The sequence below is a fragment of the Alosa alosa genome, chromosome 9, assembly GCF_017589495.1.
Source record: "Alosa alosa isolate M-15738 ecotype Scorff River chromosome 9, AALO_Geno_1.1, whole genome shotgun sequence".
Classification (NCBI taxonomy): Eukaryota; Metazoa; Chordata; class Actinopteri; order Clupeiformes; family Clupeidae; genus Alosa; species Alosa alosa.
Window position 1 is genome coordinate 12,422,844 of NC_063197.1, and position 18,474 is coordinate 12,441,317.

At 43.7% G+C, this 18,474-nt stretch overlaps 1 protein-coding gene across 1 annotated transcript; it reads left to right on the forward strand.

Moving 5' to 3' along the window:
- Positions 1 to 3,057: 3,057 nt before the first annotated feature.
- Positions 3,058 to 18,228, forward strand: dhcr24 (24-dehydrocholesterol reductase). The gene is made up of 9 exons (XM_048252508.1): positions 3,058 to 3,547; positions 5,373 to 5,528; positions 5,792 to 5,897; positions 10,479 to 10,597; positions 13,718 to 13,981; positions 14,128 to 14,271; positions 15,288 to 15,485; positions 16,189 to 16,367; positions 16,701 to 18,228. The coding sequence occupies exons 1-9, from the start codon at positions 3,317 to 3,319 to the stop codon at positions 16,852 to 16,854; spliced, it is 1,551 nt and encodes a 516-aa protein (XP_048108465.1). The 5' UTR covers positions 3,058 to 3,316; the 3' UTR covers positions 16,855 to 18,228.
- The last annotated feature ends 246 nt before the right edge of the window (positions 18,229 to 18,474 follow it).

The following is an 18,474-nucleotide window of genomic DNA, read 5'->3' on the forward strand; positions in this document are numbered from 1 at the left end:
TCAGTGGTTCTAAGATGAATCTTTAGGAGACCCTTTTGGGGAAAATCCAAACAATAAATGTTTCTGGCTACAGTGATCTGATGGGGTTTCAGAGGACTTGAGTGTATGAGGTAGAAATAACTTTCCGAATGACAAGCGATTTAGTGCAATAGACTTCAGTAAGACCTGAGTTATACTATGTTGAATAAATCTAAGGTTTTGCAAATATGGTGCATAAACATGTGTTAACAAGTGTTTATTTAGATCAAATGTACTTAATTAAGAGCTGTTTGCCATTCACACATGTCCAAATGCCACCATTCAAATACACCAGTCCACAAAGATGATATTACCACACGAGTAACAACCTGGCCGTATAAAGGAGATGAGCAAAGAATATTTATCCAAAGCAGATAAATTGTCCATAGCGAAAACTCTGAGGGTATAGTGACGTTTCTTTGCTACAACTCTGTGCTTTACTAAAGCCAAAAGGACACTTTAAACATCACACATAGAAACCTGGGCGAGAACTCTAATGCAAGGATGCCAACATATTGAAGCTCTGCTTACATTATCAGATAAGGCTAATATTTGCATCTTAATCGGAGGATTGTGTATGATAGAAAGGAGTGACATGGGAATCAATCAACAGAAGTCTCATAGAATTGTGAAGGCCCGAGTCAAGATTGCGCCATCACACCTCAAAGCTGATCTCTCGCGAGCAGCCAAAGAGGGGCTCTGTCGGCCGGAACGTGTCAGAGTAGCTTCTCCTCAGGTGTGTGGAGCTCGTTGTGGTTTTGATGGCCACTTCATAAGGAGGAGGAGGCTCCAGGTCCCAGTGAGGGGGGCGCCCTCTGCCCGAGGGGCTGAAACAGGTCGGCTCCATTGGCGGGTAGTCAAAGTCCTCCTCATAGACTCCTCTCCTCTGTCTCTCCAGAGTCCTGAAAACAGAAATGAGTGGGTGATTTGTCAAATCAGTACATGAATTCTATGATTCATTCTATGTGTTTCACACATTCTATGCTTCCTGATGAGGTTACACAACACTTTTCAGCAAACTGTCGGCTATCTAATTTGTGTTCCATGATAATCAATGACAATGATTGCTACACAGAAGTGAAACGACCAATAGATGGCAGTATTCTTTAACATTAAAACATGAGTGGATAATGTTGCTAGTGCAACCCAGGGGAGTAACTTGCTCTCTCTTTCTCTCTATCTCTCTCCCTTCCTGTGTGTGTGTGTATGTGTGTGTGTGTGTGTGTGAGAGAGAGAGAGAGAGACAGAGAGAGAGAATTGACCCATCTTAATGGCTTTATGGTGCATCATCTTTCTAGTAAATTGATGATGACACTGGGCGTAGTTTGTTCATTTTGGAAAACTGGCATTACAAGCTTTGAACATAATATTGAACTCAAGTTCAAGTATATAGTGATACAGTTTACCACACAACAAAAATATTCATTTGCATCATTATGTTATATCACCATTAAGGCTTCAACCATCCTGCAATATTATCCACAGGCAACTTAACAGATGGATCTGCCTTGTTGTTGCTTTGTTGTTCTGTAACAATGTTACAAATTATAATTATATTTTGTATGAATTATAATATATTATCATGTCTTTATTGTCACTGCACAGACCCCTAATAAATAGCAGGATTGCTGATAACACAGTATATTGCACAGTCCCCATATATATTGCGCAGAATACTGAAATGCGGAGGGCACTAGGGAAGTTGTATTGTGCTTAGTTACACAACCTACTATCATGCACAATAGGTTACTAACCTTTGTAAGTAGACGGATTGCGACTCTGGGAAGTGGTTTCCGTGCGGAGGGGTGAAGAGAACGTTGCTGTAGTCGTGTGTATACTCATTGCTGTAAGTCACTGGAGTACTCTTTCCGTTCATTGCCCAGAAGAGACCCAATATAAGCAACACAGCGCCCAGGACCACACAGCACAAACTGAATGCCTGTAGCCTACTCTGACTGGACGGCAGGAAAGCTGTGGAGCCGCCGGTGACGATGAGCATCACTCCTATGAATATGGCCCCATGATGGAGAGAAGGCATTGCGGCGTGCGGCTGAAGACCGAACTGTTACAGTCGCTGTTCAGCCGGTTTGTTGTCTTGGGTCAGCCTCCACATCCTCAGTAAGACAACTTTTGCTGATACGAATGACATATATGATACAGAGCTGCCAACTCTCCCACATTAGGTATCTTTGTAGGTTCTAAGCTGCTGAATTTTATTTACCTGTTCACGTAATAATTGGTAGGATAGCGAGTTGATAAAGTTAATTTAAATCCCCCTTAGAATTGCAGCTCCTTTGCGCAACGTTTACAGATGTTTATGCAGCATCGTGTCAGTTGAAAACATCCTCTTCAATGAATCACCTCATATATAAGTCGCTGCAATTTTCATGCTGTGACACTTCCCAATTGTCCTGGCTTGAGAACACTAGCTTCTGTATCTTGACAGACGGAGAGAGTCCGTAGGCTACTCCAGATGGGTCCGTGGATGAGCATGTGGGGTGGGGAGGCAAGCGGTGGGCTACTTAGCGTATTCATCGTCAATGTCAGTGATCACTTCAGTGTCTCAAGGATGCCCCTCCCATATACCTCTGATGTAACAGCATTTAGTGTATTCATATGCTACAGAAGTAATTTCAACAGTAAGTCTACCAATGAGGCGTATATAGGTTAATGTGCAGTAGGGCCTACTGTTGGACTAACTATTCCATTTTATTTTATTCCATGATTGTGGTTAGACTTAATCTGTTTTAGGCTTAATCAGGGAAACAAATGTTTCTATAATGTTAACCTAAATAGGCCCACATACAAGCTTACCAAACCTTTTTTCTTTATTGGTTGATATCTCGTTAATAGTAGTTCACAATCAGGCGTAGGCTATCTCATTATCCAACTGTTGCGTGAAAATAAGCATATCGGGACTTGGTGAATGGTGTGACGGCCTTTCTACTTCCTGATTGGATGCGTTGCAGACGCAGCAACTGGGGTCACCACATTTGACGCGCCCTTGACCAATCAGTGTAGACCTAGGGAGGGCTTTACTTCAACATCAGATAGGTTACACTGAAAATAGAAGTGTCAATTTCCACAGCTTCAGGTAGTCGTAAGATTGTAACCGTAGTTCGCGTTTGGCAGCACTGCAGGAGAAGTCAGCAGTTGTAGGCTACTAGTAGTCTAACTCTAATGTAGCTTATTGAACAAAGAAACGTGATCTAGAATAGTCTACAAGCCACCAGTGTACCATAAAGGCGGCAAGCAAGCAGACACAGTGGTCGTCGTCGTGTTGGTATAGTATAGAAGCATGGATCCGTTACTATACCTTGGTGGCTTAATAGTTTTGTTTATTTTGTGGATCAAAGTAAAGGGTTTAGATTACGTTATAATTCACCAGCGGTGGATTTTCGTCTGCCTCTTTCTCTTACCACTATCAGTTATATTCGATGTGTATTATTATGTAAGAGCATGGATCATCTTCAAGATGTGTTCTGCACCGAAACAGCACGATCAACGGGTCAGAGACATACAAAGACAGGTAAGGCTAGTGAAGCAAATCGTACACGCTGATTAGGCTACATTGGCTTATTAAGTGGCAACGATGCCTGGCCAGACCAGACAGACAGACGGGTGACATAGCTGTGCAAAGTCCGAGCTCAAGGACTCATGGTGGAGTTTCGACTCCTAATCCTTCTTTTCCACGTAGGATTTATGTATCGTCTAGTATGAAAACAAGGATCACTATACTGGATCAGACATTCTTTCCATTCCGCGTGTTTTCTTTGCTGTCTGCCCTCTCTCCCTGGTTCTTTCGTGTGTTGTTCTTTCGCATCCCTCTTGTTAATTTCAAGGCCAACACTGATATCATGTTAAAGTGGATTATTTCAGAGAATTGTTATTCTTAAATCGTGTGACAGGATATTCCTTTTAGTTTACAGAATATACCAACCTCATCCGAATGCGCATCAGAACATGTGGCATAGTTATCTGATTAGTGTAGGCCTATTATATATCAGCTTTTTACCACCTCAAAAATATTGCCAAACTTAGAGGGCTGATTTAGGAAAAAAACATTCATGCATTTATCATTTAGCAGGGGCTTTTAGATTCATGCATTTATCATTTAGCAATGGGCTTTTGGGCTTTTCACAGGCCTTCCTAAAAAGACTATCAAACAGCTTCAGGTGATACAAAATGGGTTCTCAAAAAAACTAAAAGAACTGAACACATTACTCCAATTCTTAAGTCCTTGCACTGGCTTTCAGTAAGTCACAGAATTGACTTTAAAGCACTACTGCTTGCTTATAAATCAGTAAATGGAGCAGGACCTAAATACCTATCAGACAGTACACACCTTCTCGCCTTTCCAGGTCTCAGGTGAAAAACCTGTTAGTAAAATCTAATGTTAGAGCTAAACATGGTGAAGCAGGTTATAGCTGCTATGTGGTTCAGCTCTGGAACCAACTTTCGGATGACATCAAAAAGGCCCCAACTGTAACTGTTTTAAAATCTAGACTTAAGACCAAACTGTTCTCAGATGCCTTCTGCTAATTGCACTGAGATACAAATTCTGAATATGTCTTTACATTATTCTATCTTGTCTTCTATTTTGTCTTTTTAATTATTCTTTATTTTTAAATTATTTTACCTTGTGTGTTTTTTATTTCTTTCTTTTGATATGATCTTTACCTTTTAAACTAGAAGTATTGCCCTTCTATGCTTTTATTTGCTATTACTGTTTGCTTGTGGATGAACTGTGAAGATGAAAGAAAAGCTTTCACAACACAACCTTATCAACAATGTCTCTAAAAAGAGATCTATCAATAGCCTGGGAATCCCCCTACAAATTTAAGGCAAAGTTGGGATTTGCTCTGCAGGTTTTGGGATTTTCCCATTTCCGATGTCCCTAAAACACGGGCACATTCAATCGCTAATCCGGCATGGACGTGTATTTCTTTGGGATTGAGTAAACAACTGCATTTGAAAATCTTCGTTTACAAGACTGTTACACTTCTGAAACAATTTGGTAAGAGTTTAATGCACCAATTTATGTTTAACTTCACCATTAGTGACGCCCCTGCTGGAGGTCGTACTGTAAGTCAATGAACCTTTCCCAGACCCACTCTCAATTACAATTGAGAAGTGTCTGGTGTCAACCAGGCTAATCTATCAACACAACCTTATCAACAATGTCACTAAAAAGAGGCCTATTATGGTAAGCCTTCATCAGTACTGCATGGCCTGATGGTGGTGTTTGGAAAGTTTTGACATCTGACTGGTAGTTCACTAGTTTTAGACCAGAACTCCATGGTGCTGCTTTAAAACAAACGGACCCCAGAATGACCTCACTTCCTGGCCCACAGGTGCGGGAGTGGAGGAAGGAGGGGGCAAAAACCCACATGTGCACTGGGCGCCCTGGCTGGCTGACCGTGTCCCTTAGAGTGGGGAAGTACAAGAAGACCCACAAGAACATCATGATCAACATGATGGATATACTGGAGGTGGACACCAAGAGACAGGTGAGACTGAGACTGACCATAAGGGAAGAAGAAGCATTCAGTTTCGTCCTCTTCAATCGATAGACGCTTTTCCTGGATTTCCTTTTATTTGAGTATGATCTGTTTGTAAGTAAGTTAGTGAGTAGTTACTTCTCTATACTTCTCTCATTAGATTACATCTGTTGCAACAGTTTGTGGTATTTAAATAGTGTATGTGTTTGTGTGCATAAGACGGATAAGAAATGTACTGTAAATTGATTTCACCGTTTAACCCCCTCCCACAGGTAGTGCGTGTTGAACCTCTGGCCAATATGGGTCAGGTGACGGCTCTACTCAATTCCATTGGCTGGACATTGCCAGTGTTGCCAGAGCTGGATGACCTCACTGTAGGTATGTGGTTGTTTTGTTTTCAACATGAACCAGGGTTAAGTTTGCTCTCTTCACCTGTGAGATTTCTTATCATTTGCAATTGTTTGCTATGATGCACAGAAATTGTATTATACTGTAGAATATACTCCACTATTAATCAGACAGCTGTTAATAACCCATATTACATTGAATTGGAATCTAAACCTTAATGTAAAATTTCACTTAGCCTTGCAGACAGCCTGTTTTTTTTAAAATGATTTTTTCAGGATGCAATATCCTCCAAAAAGTGGCATACTCCAGTTGAATGGACAGCAAGCACCAAATTTCTGTGTTCGGTAATGTAATTCCTGTGTGGTTGCTGAAAGCTCTGATTAAATCAGATCAGGCATGACAAACGATGCTGTTCATGGCGGTAGAAACTGGTTCAGGAAATGGCTTTTTTTAGAGAGTGGGTGGGGGGTGGTGGGGGGAGCAGCATCTCAAGGCTCAGTTTCCATAGAGGTCTACTAGGGAGTTTGTGCACGCTCTCCCGGTAATGTTTTCCCGGGATGCAGCGGCAAATTCATTTGCTGGTCTGCTGAGACCAACACCATAAAGTGTGTGTAAAATGAGAGCGTAGGTGCTCGCATCAGGGCAAAAGTGTTTGCCTAAGCAATATTTTCCTTCTGGCAGCTACATGGATTTAATATACGATAAGTCCCGCAGGTGGGGTTATTGATTTTCTCTGTTAGGCAAAGATGGTCAGTGGAATGTTAGGGGTGGTCTACAGTGGTCTTCATGTTAGTTAGTTCTCATGCAGATATGTTCTGAGGTTTTATGTGGAAAACACACACCCCTTTTGTAATTGTTGTTGAAAAGTTAATAATTGAAAAGCTCAGTCTTGGATGGACATCATCAGTGTTATGTTCTTGTTAACACCAAAATCTGTTTTGACCTCACTCTGACCGTCACTACAGTCTAAAAAAGGAATGATCACCTTCGTTCTGCCTGTCACCGAGACCATATTATGTCAACAAAGTCATGCCCATGACCTCCGGAAGCAGAACGACTCGAGCTTGTAAATAGCGGAGATTAGGGGCTAGAGTGAGCCTGCTGCCTGCGTTCGCGCACTGCTGCAGGCCACCGTTTCGGTGTTATTTTCCCTTTTGTGTGTGCCAGGTTTCCGGGTTGTTTTTTGTTAACTACTGTGTACCTTATATGGCTGTTCGCGGCTAGTGGGGCTTGGTGTGAGCCTGCTGGGTGCGTTCGTGCACCGGCGTGGGCCACCGTTATTATTTCTGTTTACTGCTCTGGCAGCCGGAACCTGTGTGGGCCTGATCAGCGCATATGTGCTCGGCCGCTTAGGCGCTACTGTGTGCTTCTTGATAGTTTTGTTGTGTGCTAGGCTACTTGAAAAGGTAAGTTTAGCTGTTTGTGCCTGCTAGGTGCAGTCTTGCACGAGGTGCGGGGTGCTGTGTGTCTCTTTGCCAGTTGTCCACTAGTGTACGTCGGCGCGTGCGTTCACGCACTGGTGACCGCCTTCTTTGTACATCTGGTTTATACCCCGTCGCCGCTGTCCGCAGCTAGCTGGGCCAGTGTGAGCCTGCTAAGCGTGTCCGCACACTGCTTCAGGCCATCCGTGTACGGGTATTACACCACTGGTGTATCTCTTTTACGGGCTGCTGCTTGCAGACCCAGTGCGTTGAACGGTAAGTGCCTTATTGTATTGTATTGTATTGTATTGCATTGCATTGTGTTTTTCTATGGTAGGCTATGGCGGCACACTACTGCAGAGTCTACAGGGCCACGATGGCCCCCAATGATGGGCATAGAGAGTGTCCCGCTTGCCTTGGGGCCGCCCACCTCCTGGAGGATGTCGACAGCCCCTGCGGCGCAACCTGTGACCTTCCTAGGGAGGAACGGCTCCACTGGGCTGACCAGGCATGTGGACACGTGCGTGAGGGCAGATGGGACAGGCTCTCATAGGCATGGCCGTAAGCATACGCACAAGCGTAAATGGGACCAGCAACATGAGTCCCCTTCCAGGCATGGTCAGGTGGAGGTCCCTGGACCTGCTAAATGCCCGGCTCCAGCTGCCGTGACCGAGAGTGGTGGCACGGAGTCGCTTCAGATTCTCTCAGCTCTCCAGGATTTGGCTAAGAGGATGGACAGGCTGGAGGGTCTCCAGGGCACATCATCCTCTTCTCTGCCCCCTGGCCAGGAAGGTCTCTCCTCATCCAGGCCTGAGAGCCATGGTGCGGATGTTGATCTGGGTGATGTGGATGTGCTGTCACTCCATGCCCCTCGCTCTACGATTGAAGATCCTGGGTCTTCAGGCCCCTATGCCAGACATGGCTTCCCTTGGGGGCGTCTGGGAAGGCGTCTCGCACAATAGCCCACCACCCTGTATACCCGTGGCAAAGGATTACACGAAGGTGCTGCGGACGGCATGGGGTAAGTCGCTACAGCGCCCCCAATTCAATCCAGGTTGCCGTCAGCTGGCAAAGGCTGCCTATCCGGCCGACTCAGGGCTGGGGGATATGCCACCGGTGGCGGAGGAGTTGCTGTTATGGGCATGGCCACGTCTGGCTTCAGTGAGGGCAGTACACATTCCAAGCATGGAGAACAGGGCGGCCGACCTTCTCCAGGACCGGGCCACTCCCGGGGGAATGGAGATTGAACCCAGAGGTGGTCAGCCAGGTCTGGGCTCAGTATGGTACTGCACAAGTGGACCTGTTTGCGTCGGCGGAAACAACTCACTGCCCAGAGTGGTACTCTCTCGTGGGACAGGGAGGCAGTTTGGGCCTGGATGTTCTGTCACAAGACTGGCCGACAGGCTTGTTGTACGCTTTTCCTCCATCCCCTCTTGTACCTCAGGTCCTGCGGAGGATCAGGGAGGGCTGACACACAGTTCTGCTGGTTGCTCCACGGTGGCCGGCGAGGCCTTGGTTCCCAGACCTTCTCCGGCTCCTGCAGGGTCAGCCATGGCAGTTACCCTGCCGGGCAGATATTCTGTCCCAAGCAGACGGGCAGATCTGGCATCCGAACCCAGGTGCCCTGCGCCTGTGGGTTTGGCCCCTGCAGAGTCCGTCATTGAACAGCTAGCTGAGTCTGTGCAGAAGACTCTGAACAACGCCAGGGCTCCTTCTACTAGAGCTTGCTATGCACTCAGGTGGAGGATCTTTTCGGATTGGTGTGCCTGCTTGGGTTTTGAGCCAGTGGTTTGCCCTGTGCCACAAGTTTGTCCTGTGCCACAAGTTTTGCGCTTCTTGCAGTCCTATTTGGATCAAGGCAAGGCGGTCAGTACTGTAAAGGTTTATGCCTCGGCCATTTCAGCCTTTCACCAGGGTGCGGATAACAGACCCTTGGGTAGGCATCCACTGATTGGTCAGTTTTAAAAGGGGCCCGCCGGGTTCGTCCCAGTTCGCGACTTTTACGGCACCAAACTGGGATTTGCCCACTGTTTTGATGTCACTTTTACTGAAGGCCCGTATGAGCCCATTTTAGATGCAGATCTGCAATCTTTGTCTCTTAAAACTTGTTTTCTCCTGGCTCCTTGTTCGCCAAGCTGCCTGGGAGCTGTGGCCCCTCTCCGCCAGCGAAGACTGCCTAAGGTGGTAGGCAGGGGCACACCTATGCGTGTCACTTTGGCCTAATCCAGCCTTCCTGCCTAAGGTTCTAAGTCAGCAGTCTATCAACCAGGTTCTGAGCTGACCCAATTCCAGCCGCCTGCTGCCTCACAGGCAGAGCGACAAGTTGCTCACTCTGTGCCCAGTCAGGGCTTTGAGAGCTTATCTGGCCCGCATACAGTCAAGGAGGAGGGAACACACTCAAATTTTTGTCTGTTATGGAGCGGCGAAGCAGGGCTACCGCTTCCAAACAGCGGCTGTCACATTGGCTGGTTGAGGTTATTTCCCATGCCTACCGGCTCGGGAATGCCAGTCCCTTCGGTACAAGGGCTCACTCCACCAGGAGTATGGTTACGCCTTTGGGCTGCCCTTAAGGGGTACCAGCAGCGATATCTGTGCAGCGGCTTCATGGGCGACGCCTTGCACTTTTACCAGGTTTTATAGAGTGAATCGCCACTCGCCCAGCTCGGTTGGCGACGCTGCCCTCCTGTGGTTTTAATGGTTAGCTTAGAGCTCCTCGCGACTTTTTGGTATGTGTCATCCTTTTTAGACCGTGAGTGACGGTCAGAGTGAGGTCGAAACAGATCGTAAGTTACGCATGTAACTATGGATCTGTGGAGACCGAGGGATGATCACACTATCCTTGTCGCCGGACCATCCTGAGGGCGCAAGGTAGGAGACTGAACCGAGCAATCTCCGCTATTTACAAGCTCGAAATGCTCTGCTTCCGGAGGTTATGGGCATGACTTTGTTGACATATGGTTTCGGTGATAGGCAGAACGAAGGTGATCATTCCTTTTTTAGACCATAGTGACGGTCATCCCTCGGTCTCACAGATCCATAGTTACATGGGTAACTTACGTTTTCAACCCCTTTTGACCATTTTCCTGGAGTCTATTTACTCTCTCTCTCTCTACCTGTCTCGTTCAGGGAATGAGTCAGAATGGCACTTGGCTTAGCATAGCACTCACTGTCTGAGTCTCCTCCCTCACAGGTGGACTGGTCATGGGCACCGGGATCGAGTCCTCCTCACACATCTACGGCCTTTTCCAGCACATCTGTGTGGCCTACGAGCTGGTTCTGGCGGACGGCAGTCTGGTCCGATGCACTGAGGTGAGCGGTCGGTCGCCCATGGTGATCGGTGTTCGGTGCTCATGTGTGTTTTTATTTGTTGACTTTTTGTTTGTTTGTTTTTATTTGTCTGATTTGTTTTAGCTGCCCTGCTTCCCCCTTCCTCACTATGAGAAGACTTTATGGAAACACACACAAACAAAACAAACAAAAAAACAACAGAAATATGGTGAAGGCAGCATGTGTTTTGATATTGATTAGCAAAATAATTAATTGATCAATTTGTTTTGGGAGCAAGCTGTCCTCACATAGCTCAGAACCAAAGACATGATGAACAGTTGCTCCAGCCTAATCTATATCTTTGGATTTGTGTTTGTTTTTTTATTAGCAGCTTTTTTTTTCACAAAAGGTGTTGCATTCCTCACTTCGCCATTGTCTGTTTTCCCAACATGCTTGCACATGCAAGGAAGCGTAGGTAACTTACTTACCGGCTGTCTGAACAGCAAGATCACAAGCCCCTTACATGTAGGACAAAGCCAGCCTGGTTATCAGCATCTCTTGCCAATGCTCCTGCCCCAGTGGTAGTGCAGAACTCAAGCTCTCCCCAGACACTGAATCACTGTGATTCTACCCTCATGCTGAGGACAACCAATACTCCCCTAGGTTGCCACTAAGGAATCAATACTCTTTTCTTAAGGACAGTGAGCTCTCCCTTGAGTCACCTCAGTAGATCTAGTATCAGGTCTTTTGCCAAATGCCTTGAAGGCTATTGTGTATATCTCTATTGATTCCGATGTGATTGTGTACATTTATTGATTGATTTGAATGGTATGTTCATATCGGATTACTCAAGCACACTTCTGAGTTAGCAGTACATGTTTTTAAAATATAGTAAGTAGTGAAATGCCTGTGTTCTGAAGAGTTGGATTTTTTATAGTTAGAGGGGATGCATCCCCTCTATTGAAATCCGAAGACTTATTATTACAGTGCATGAAAATGCACTGTACTGTTATTCCAAGGCTTTTTCTTCTTCTTCTGATTATTCTTCTTCTAACGCAGTTAATGCAGCTTCAACCGTTTAACGTAGAAACTTCATTCAAACTATGTTACGTAGGTCTTACTTAGGACATGTGGGCTATGTATTTTTCAGCTTTGTAACTTGTATACTTTTTAAACTATTAATTAAAAACTACTCAAAATGTCCCCATAGACTTAACATGGGCTGATGACATCACAATAGAGCCGTTAAGCGATTAGAATCCTATGCCAGGTGTTCCGGCCACCTGGATCAACTGCCAGTCTCAGGCTTTAAGCATACAAACTGGCTCTATTAAGACTACACACCCTGTTCAACTGCTTCCTTTGCCAAAAACTGTTTCAAAGTAAAAGTCCTCACTACAATATTTTACTGTTAAACAATTTAACCCTTTGAACTACTGAACTTTTTAACTGTTCAGCCATTGTAACTGTTACTTGTCATCAACTATGACACCTACCCACTGTAGCTAGTTAGCATAGTTGGCATTGCTAGCATTTTTAGCAAAACTGTTAAAAACGATTAGCTAAGTAACATGGTTAGCATAGTTAGCATGTTAGCATTGTTAGCATTTTTAGCAAAACTGCTAAAAATGATTAGCTAAGTTAGCTAAGTAACATGGTTAACATGCTAGTTAGCATAACTGTTAGAAATGATTAGCTAGGTTAGCTAAGTAACATGGTTAGCATTGTTAGCATGCTAGTTAGCATAGCTTATCATTTTTAATAGTTATAATAACTACGTTAGCTAAGGCACATGGTTAGCATAGTTAAAAATTGTTAGCATGTTTGTTAGCATAGTTATCATGTTTGGCATAACTACTAAAAATGAATAGCTAAGTTAGCTAAGTCACATGGTTAGCATGTTAGCTAATGATTTATAGCATTTATGCTAAAATATAAGAATGCTAAGTTAGCTAACTCACATAGTTAGCATTGTTAACATAGTTAACAGTATTAGCATTATTAACATTTTTAAAAAACTGCTAGAAAACATTAGCTAAATTAACTGAGTTAAGTAACTTGGTTAGCATAATTATCTTTAACATAGTTAGCATAACTGCTAGCAAACATTAGAGCCATTCCAAGTGTCAGTTATCGTCAACTATCTACCTAAATAATTTAACCATTTAAACTATCCACCTATTTAACTGTTCAGTCATTCCAACTATATTAAACCTCATCTACCTAGCAAATAATTTAACCATATAAACTATCCACCTATTTAACTGTTCAGTCATTCCAACTATATTGAACCTCATCTACCTAGCAACCAATGTAGTTTGTTTTTACTCTGTATGATATTTTACATCATATTTTTGCATTTTCATGCACTGTATTTCCTTCAGGAAATGCTTTTCTGGTTATTATTATTATTATTATTATTATTATTATTATTATTATTATTCTTTTTACCTTTTTGTGCACGCTATTCAGCCCAAACCGCTTAACGTACAAATTTGGTTGAAACACCGTTCCGTAGATCTTCCAAGGCTTTACCGTCTTATCCATTTTTCATTTTTGAGAAGTTTATACTTTTTGAGATATTTGTAATTAAAAGTGTATTTTTCCCCCATAGACTTGAATGGGGGCTGTGATGTCATAATAGAGCCAGCTGCGCTCGTTTAGTAGTTCTCAGAGCAGTTCCCAGGCTAATCAGAACACTGGCACAGGTGTCACCTGTGAGGAATCCAACTGTCTCAGCTTCTAAGCATACAATCTAGCTCTACCTGAACTACACATCCTGTTAAAATTGTTTCGTGTGTGTCAAAATAAAAGTCCCAGCCATATATCATGCATTCAGCATTATATCTCCAGAACGGCTTGACGTACATGCTTCAAATTTGGTACGAATGATTTCATGGACTCAAAGATGAAGTGAGTTGATGTTGGAGGTTGAAGGTCAAATGTCAAGGTCAAAAACACCTTGAGTGTGATATCTCAAGAATGCCATGTCACACAAGATTCAAATTTGGTTACTCCAAAAGCACCTTTGCATCACAATTACCCTACCAACCAGCTAGCAGCAAGCTCAACAGCCCCACCAACACCCTAACCAGCAGATTGCATCCCCTCGTGTAATTCCTCGGAATTGCATTTCTAGTTTCATTTGATGTTTGTTCACAGGAAGAGAACACCGATTTGTTCTATGCAGTACCCTGGTCCTGTGGAACCTTGGGGTTCTTGGTCGCTGCCGAGATAAAGATCATCCCGGCAAAGACCTGGGTGAAGCTCCGCTATGAGCCGGTGCATGGCCTCAATGCCATCTGCCAGAAGTTTGCCAGTGAGTCAGCCAACAAGGAGAACCAGTTTGTGGAGGGCCTTCAGTACTCCCTGGATGAGGCAGTGATCATGACTGGCACCATGACCAACGAGGCAGAGCCAGACAAGGTGACTATAGGCTGACGGACTTGTATACAGTATACTCTCCCACGCCTATTAGGAGGACACCTTACAGTCTTTGACTGCACTGGGGCACAACAGAATCATTTTGTGAATTATGTGTGTATTAAGCCTCTGTCCTTCTACACTCTCAGATCAATCGCATCGGGCTGTACTACAAGCCTTGGTTCTTCAAGCACGTGGAGAGCTTCCTGAAGACAGACTGCACAACTGTAGAGTACATCCCCCTGAGACACTACTACCACAGGCACACACGCAGCATCTTCTGGGAACTGCAGGTATACCGTGCTGATATTTCAGTCTTGCCTCCAAGCATTACAGTACACACAAAAAGGAACATCCCTATAGCTAAAACAAAGAGAATAACTTCATGCATATACTGTGACAATTATTTTTATTTGTACAGGAAATATTTAAATGACGTGTTTACACAATCATCTGAGAATCATTGATTATATAAACATGTGCATGTGAGGCTGTAATGGTTTTATTTATGTCTAACTGCATTATGGATTTCCAAGTGCTGCTGTTCCGTTGCCCAGATCTGACTTTGTTTCTTTGATGGATTGACACATTTGGGTGCATTTGTAGTGGTTTTCGGTTCCTGTCCTTCCTGATGTATTTAGCTGTGTTTTTTTTGTGCATGGTTGCTTGTATTAGAGAACACTCTCAATTCCGTTTGTGCATTAGAGGGTCAACTTAGTCAACGGCCCCTCTGACAGGGCACTTCAGACGTCTTGCGTCCATCCCTGCAATAGTGCATTATGTGTGGCAGCAGCACTAATGCTCTCTCTCTCTTTCTTTCTTTCTTTCTTTCTTTCTTTCTTTCTTTCTTTCTTTCTTTCTTTCTTTCTTTCTCTCTCTCTCTCTGTTGCTGCCATTAGGAAACAGGAACTCACATGTGGCTTGCAACAAATTACCCCCCACCCTAGAGTATATAAAATTGTATTATAAATTATGCAGATTGTTTTTCTGGCAGAACAGTCATTTGTGGTTTGTGTGTGTTGGCATACACAAGCACACTCCTGTGTGTATCACTGTGTGTGTTGAACACAGAAAGCACCTTTTGACAGCTCATTATATTACAATGACTTATGTTTGTGCTGTAAAACTTTCAACCCACTGAGCATAAAGACCCTTCCTGTTTCTCAGTTTCTTGTAGCACAAAGATCATAGAGCAAAACTCTCTCTGTCTCTCTCTCTCTCTCTCTCTCTCTCTCTCTCTCTCTCTCTCTCTCTCTCTCTCTCTCTCTCTCTCTCTCTCTCTCTCTCTCTCTCTCTCTCTCTCTCTCAGGATATCATCCCGTTTGGGAACAACCCCTTCTTCCGCCTGGTGTTTGGCTGGATGGTGCCCCCTAAGATCTCGCTGCTGAAGCTGACGCAGGGCGAGACCATCCGCCAACTCTACGAGCAGCACCACGTGGTGCAGGACATGCTGGTGCCCATGAAGCACATGCAGGCGGCCATCTCCCGCTTCCACGAGGACATCCATGTAGGTCATCACTACAGAGAAATTAAAATGCACACACGCCCGCACCAACAACAACAAACAAATCTTAACACACAGTTTTACCCACACATAGACAAGTACAGAGACCATTTTGTCTGGAAAACTTTTTTATTCTCTGTAAAGAAAACCCATTCATGGTATACATCATTGTGTAAAATGAGTAAAAGAAAATCAGATGCACAGGAAAGATTAAATGACCTGGGCCCGTATTCACAAAGAATTTTAAGGCTAAAAGTAGCTCCTAACCTGCTCCTAACTGGCGAATTTAGGAGCAACTCCTAAAAATAATGGGCGTGTCACTCATAACTTTAGGACTCCTAATTTTTTTGACTAAGAGTAATTCACAAAGCATTTTAGACCTAAAAGTAGCATCTAAGTCTGGGACAGCTTAAAAGAAGTACGATTTTACTATTCTAAGGGCCCAGCACTGACAGGGGGACCCCAAAGAGCATATAGAACATATAGTATTATTGGGGGGGTTATTGTCTGTCACAGGGCCCAAATTTTCTAGCAGTGCCCATGACAACATGTAAAATCATCACTTAAGATCTGAATGAGTTTTGTATTGGTTTTGATACTCTCATAATATCTAAGCTTCAGTGAACATGTCTTGTGCCCTTTGGCTGAGTTTGACCATGCAAAGGTGTTCCCTCTATTAGCTGAGCTGGTGGTACGTGTGTTCCAGGTGTACCCTCTGTGGCTGTGCCCCTTCATGCTGTCCAGCCAGCCTGGCATGGTACACCCGAAGGGCGACGAGGACGAGCTGTACGTGGATATCGGCGCTTACGGGGAGCCCAGGGTCAAGCACTTCCAGGCCCGCGCCTCCACTCGCCAGCTGGAGAAGTTTGTGAGGGAAGTTCATGGGTGAGTTCCTATGAAGGTGCATACGTGGACACTGGGGTACAGTGGTGTAATGCAAAATATAACAGAACACATGGAGTGCATACCGTACGTAGGCTGAAGGCCGTGACATGCTCCCGTGTCTGTGCCCCTCTGCTCGTGATGAGAATTGCATCATCAACGTACATGTGGAGGGGAGGGAAGGGGGGGGGTTGTGTTCTTCCTAATAATTGGGACATCTTTGATGCGTGCATATGTTCACAGAGGAGCACACCACTTGCTTAAGATTCACTCTGACTTGTGTCTTGTTTCTTGGCTGTGGTGAACGTGTCCTTTTAACTTTAATTTTTTGTTCAGATTCCAGATGCTTTATGCTGATGTCTACATGGAGCGACCGGAATTCTGGGAAATGTTTGATGGAAGCCTGTACCATAAACTCAGGGATGAGTTGAATTGCAAGGGTGCCTTCCCTGAGGTGTATGACAAAATCTGCAAGTCTGCGCGGCACTGATTTCCATCCTGACAAGAACTGTAAGATCCCACAAAGTGACCCCTCTGTAACCCTATGAGGAACCTTGTTCCAGACCACAGTGATGTTGCCTACACACCATATTTTTACAAATATATTTTTGAACCACCCATTTTTTTAACAAACCAACTAAAGAAAGAGCCATTTTGATAGGAAAGCACAAATTAACTTTACACTAGATCGGTAAAATGTATATTTCTATTTTTGACTAGAATTTCAAGTTGAACTGTTAACATTCTGGATTAACAATATAATAACAGCCTCTAGACAGGTGGCCTTTTGAAGAGTGAGTGATATCTGAATGACCTGCATCACCCTCGTTTATGACCTGTCTCTCCCACTTTACACACACACTCTCGCAAGATTTCACTCGGCAAAGGGTTCCAACATGTGTGCACTTAATGTAATGCTTCCCATAGAATTTCTCATTCCCACTGATGAATAAAGTATTTTGTAGTGTGCATCTCTACAGTGCATTCTATTTCTGGATGCCTTCCTTGTATGTTTCATGTTTCAACATTAATAACTCCGTGAACAATACTGTGAATTAGGTTCATTTTACAAAAGGCTCTTTGGAAAATGTCTATTTGGTGCAGTGTGGTGTTGACACTAAGCACTTGAAGCAGGGTCTCACCAATAATGCTCGCCATTCCTTTAATTATATTTAATGGTTTTTGCAGAACAATACTGTTATTTTAATAGATGCGCTGCTCCCTAACTCACTGAATGACTGTCCCAAGTGCCACTGTAATTATTTTGTCAACAAACAGGAAATAATGTAGAAGCAAACTACTTCTTGTTTCCTTATTCCTCTTCTATCTGTAAGTCTTCTATCTGTAATCTGGGCAAAAGTGTCTGCCAAATAACAAAACCATAACCACCTATGTTTCTCCTCCTTTCTTTGATATATTTGTATGGTTTATTGTGTAGTCAACACAACACTTAACAGTATAAAACTGAAATACTTACCATCTAATACCGTATTGGTACAGGCTTATTTTTTGTAAATTAAACCTTCATTTTTCGTTTGTGGTCCCACTTTTCTCTTTACACTTTAAAAGCCTATACTAATTGGAATGCCTTTTAAGTCCTAATGTTTTGCTATAAATGGATATTACAGACTTTCTTTTTGTTTATTTTGTCAAGCAACCTTGAGTGGTAAGGCATTTATTAATAAGCATAATATTTTGAGATACTTGAAAGCACTCAAGTGTCAGATCTTCATGTTGATAATCAAGTCTATCAGACAGGCTATATTCATCCTCTGGGTTTAAGAGAAGATGTCAATGTCTCATTTTTGTAATGCTGCTGCTGCACTTGTAATGTATATGCCCAATAAAACCCTGAAACCTTAAATCTTGTCCAACATTAATAACATATGAACTCCCAAGTAATCAACAACCCCCAATCACAGGAAAGCTGTGGCACAGGAGGTGGTGGCATCTGTACCATGTACCCACAGAGACCTGAGTTCAGGTATCAAGAGTATCAAGCTTGCTTGATAACCCCAATGAAGCTCACAAAGGCTACTCTGTTGGTGAAGGTGTTTTTGGCACACAAAGGTTGCTTTGTTGATGACTTTGTTTTTTGTTGCTTTGTTTT

Coding starts and splice junctions, on each gene's coding strand:
- dhcr24 (XM_048252508.1), top strand. CDS start 3,317: ATGGATCCGTTACTATACCTTGGTGGCTTAATAGTTTTGTTTATTTTG. Junction 5,529..5,791: donor AGGTGGACACCAAGAGACAG/GTGAGACTGAGA, acceptor CCCCTCCCACAG/GTAGTGCGTGTTGAACCTCT. Junction 10,598..13,717: donor GTCTGGTCCGATGCACTGAG/GTGAGCGGTCGG, acceptor GTTTGTTCACAG/GAAGAGAACACCGATTTGTT.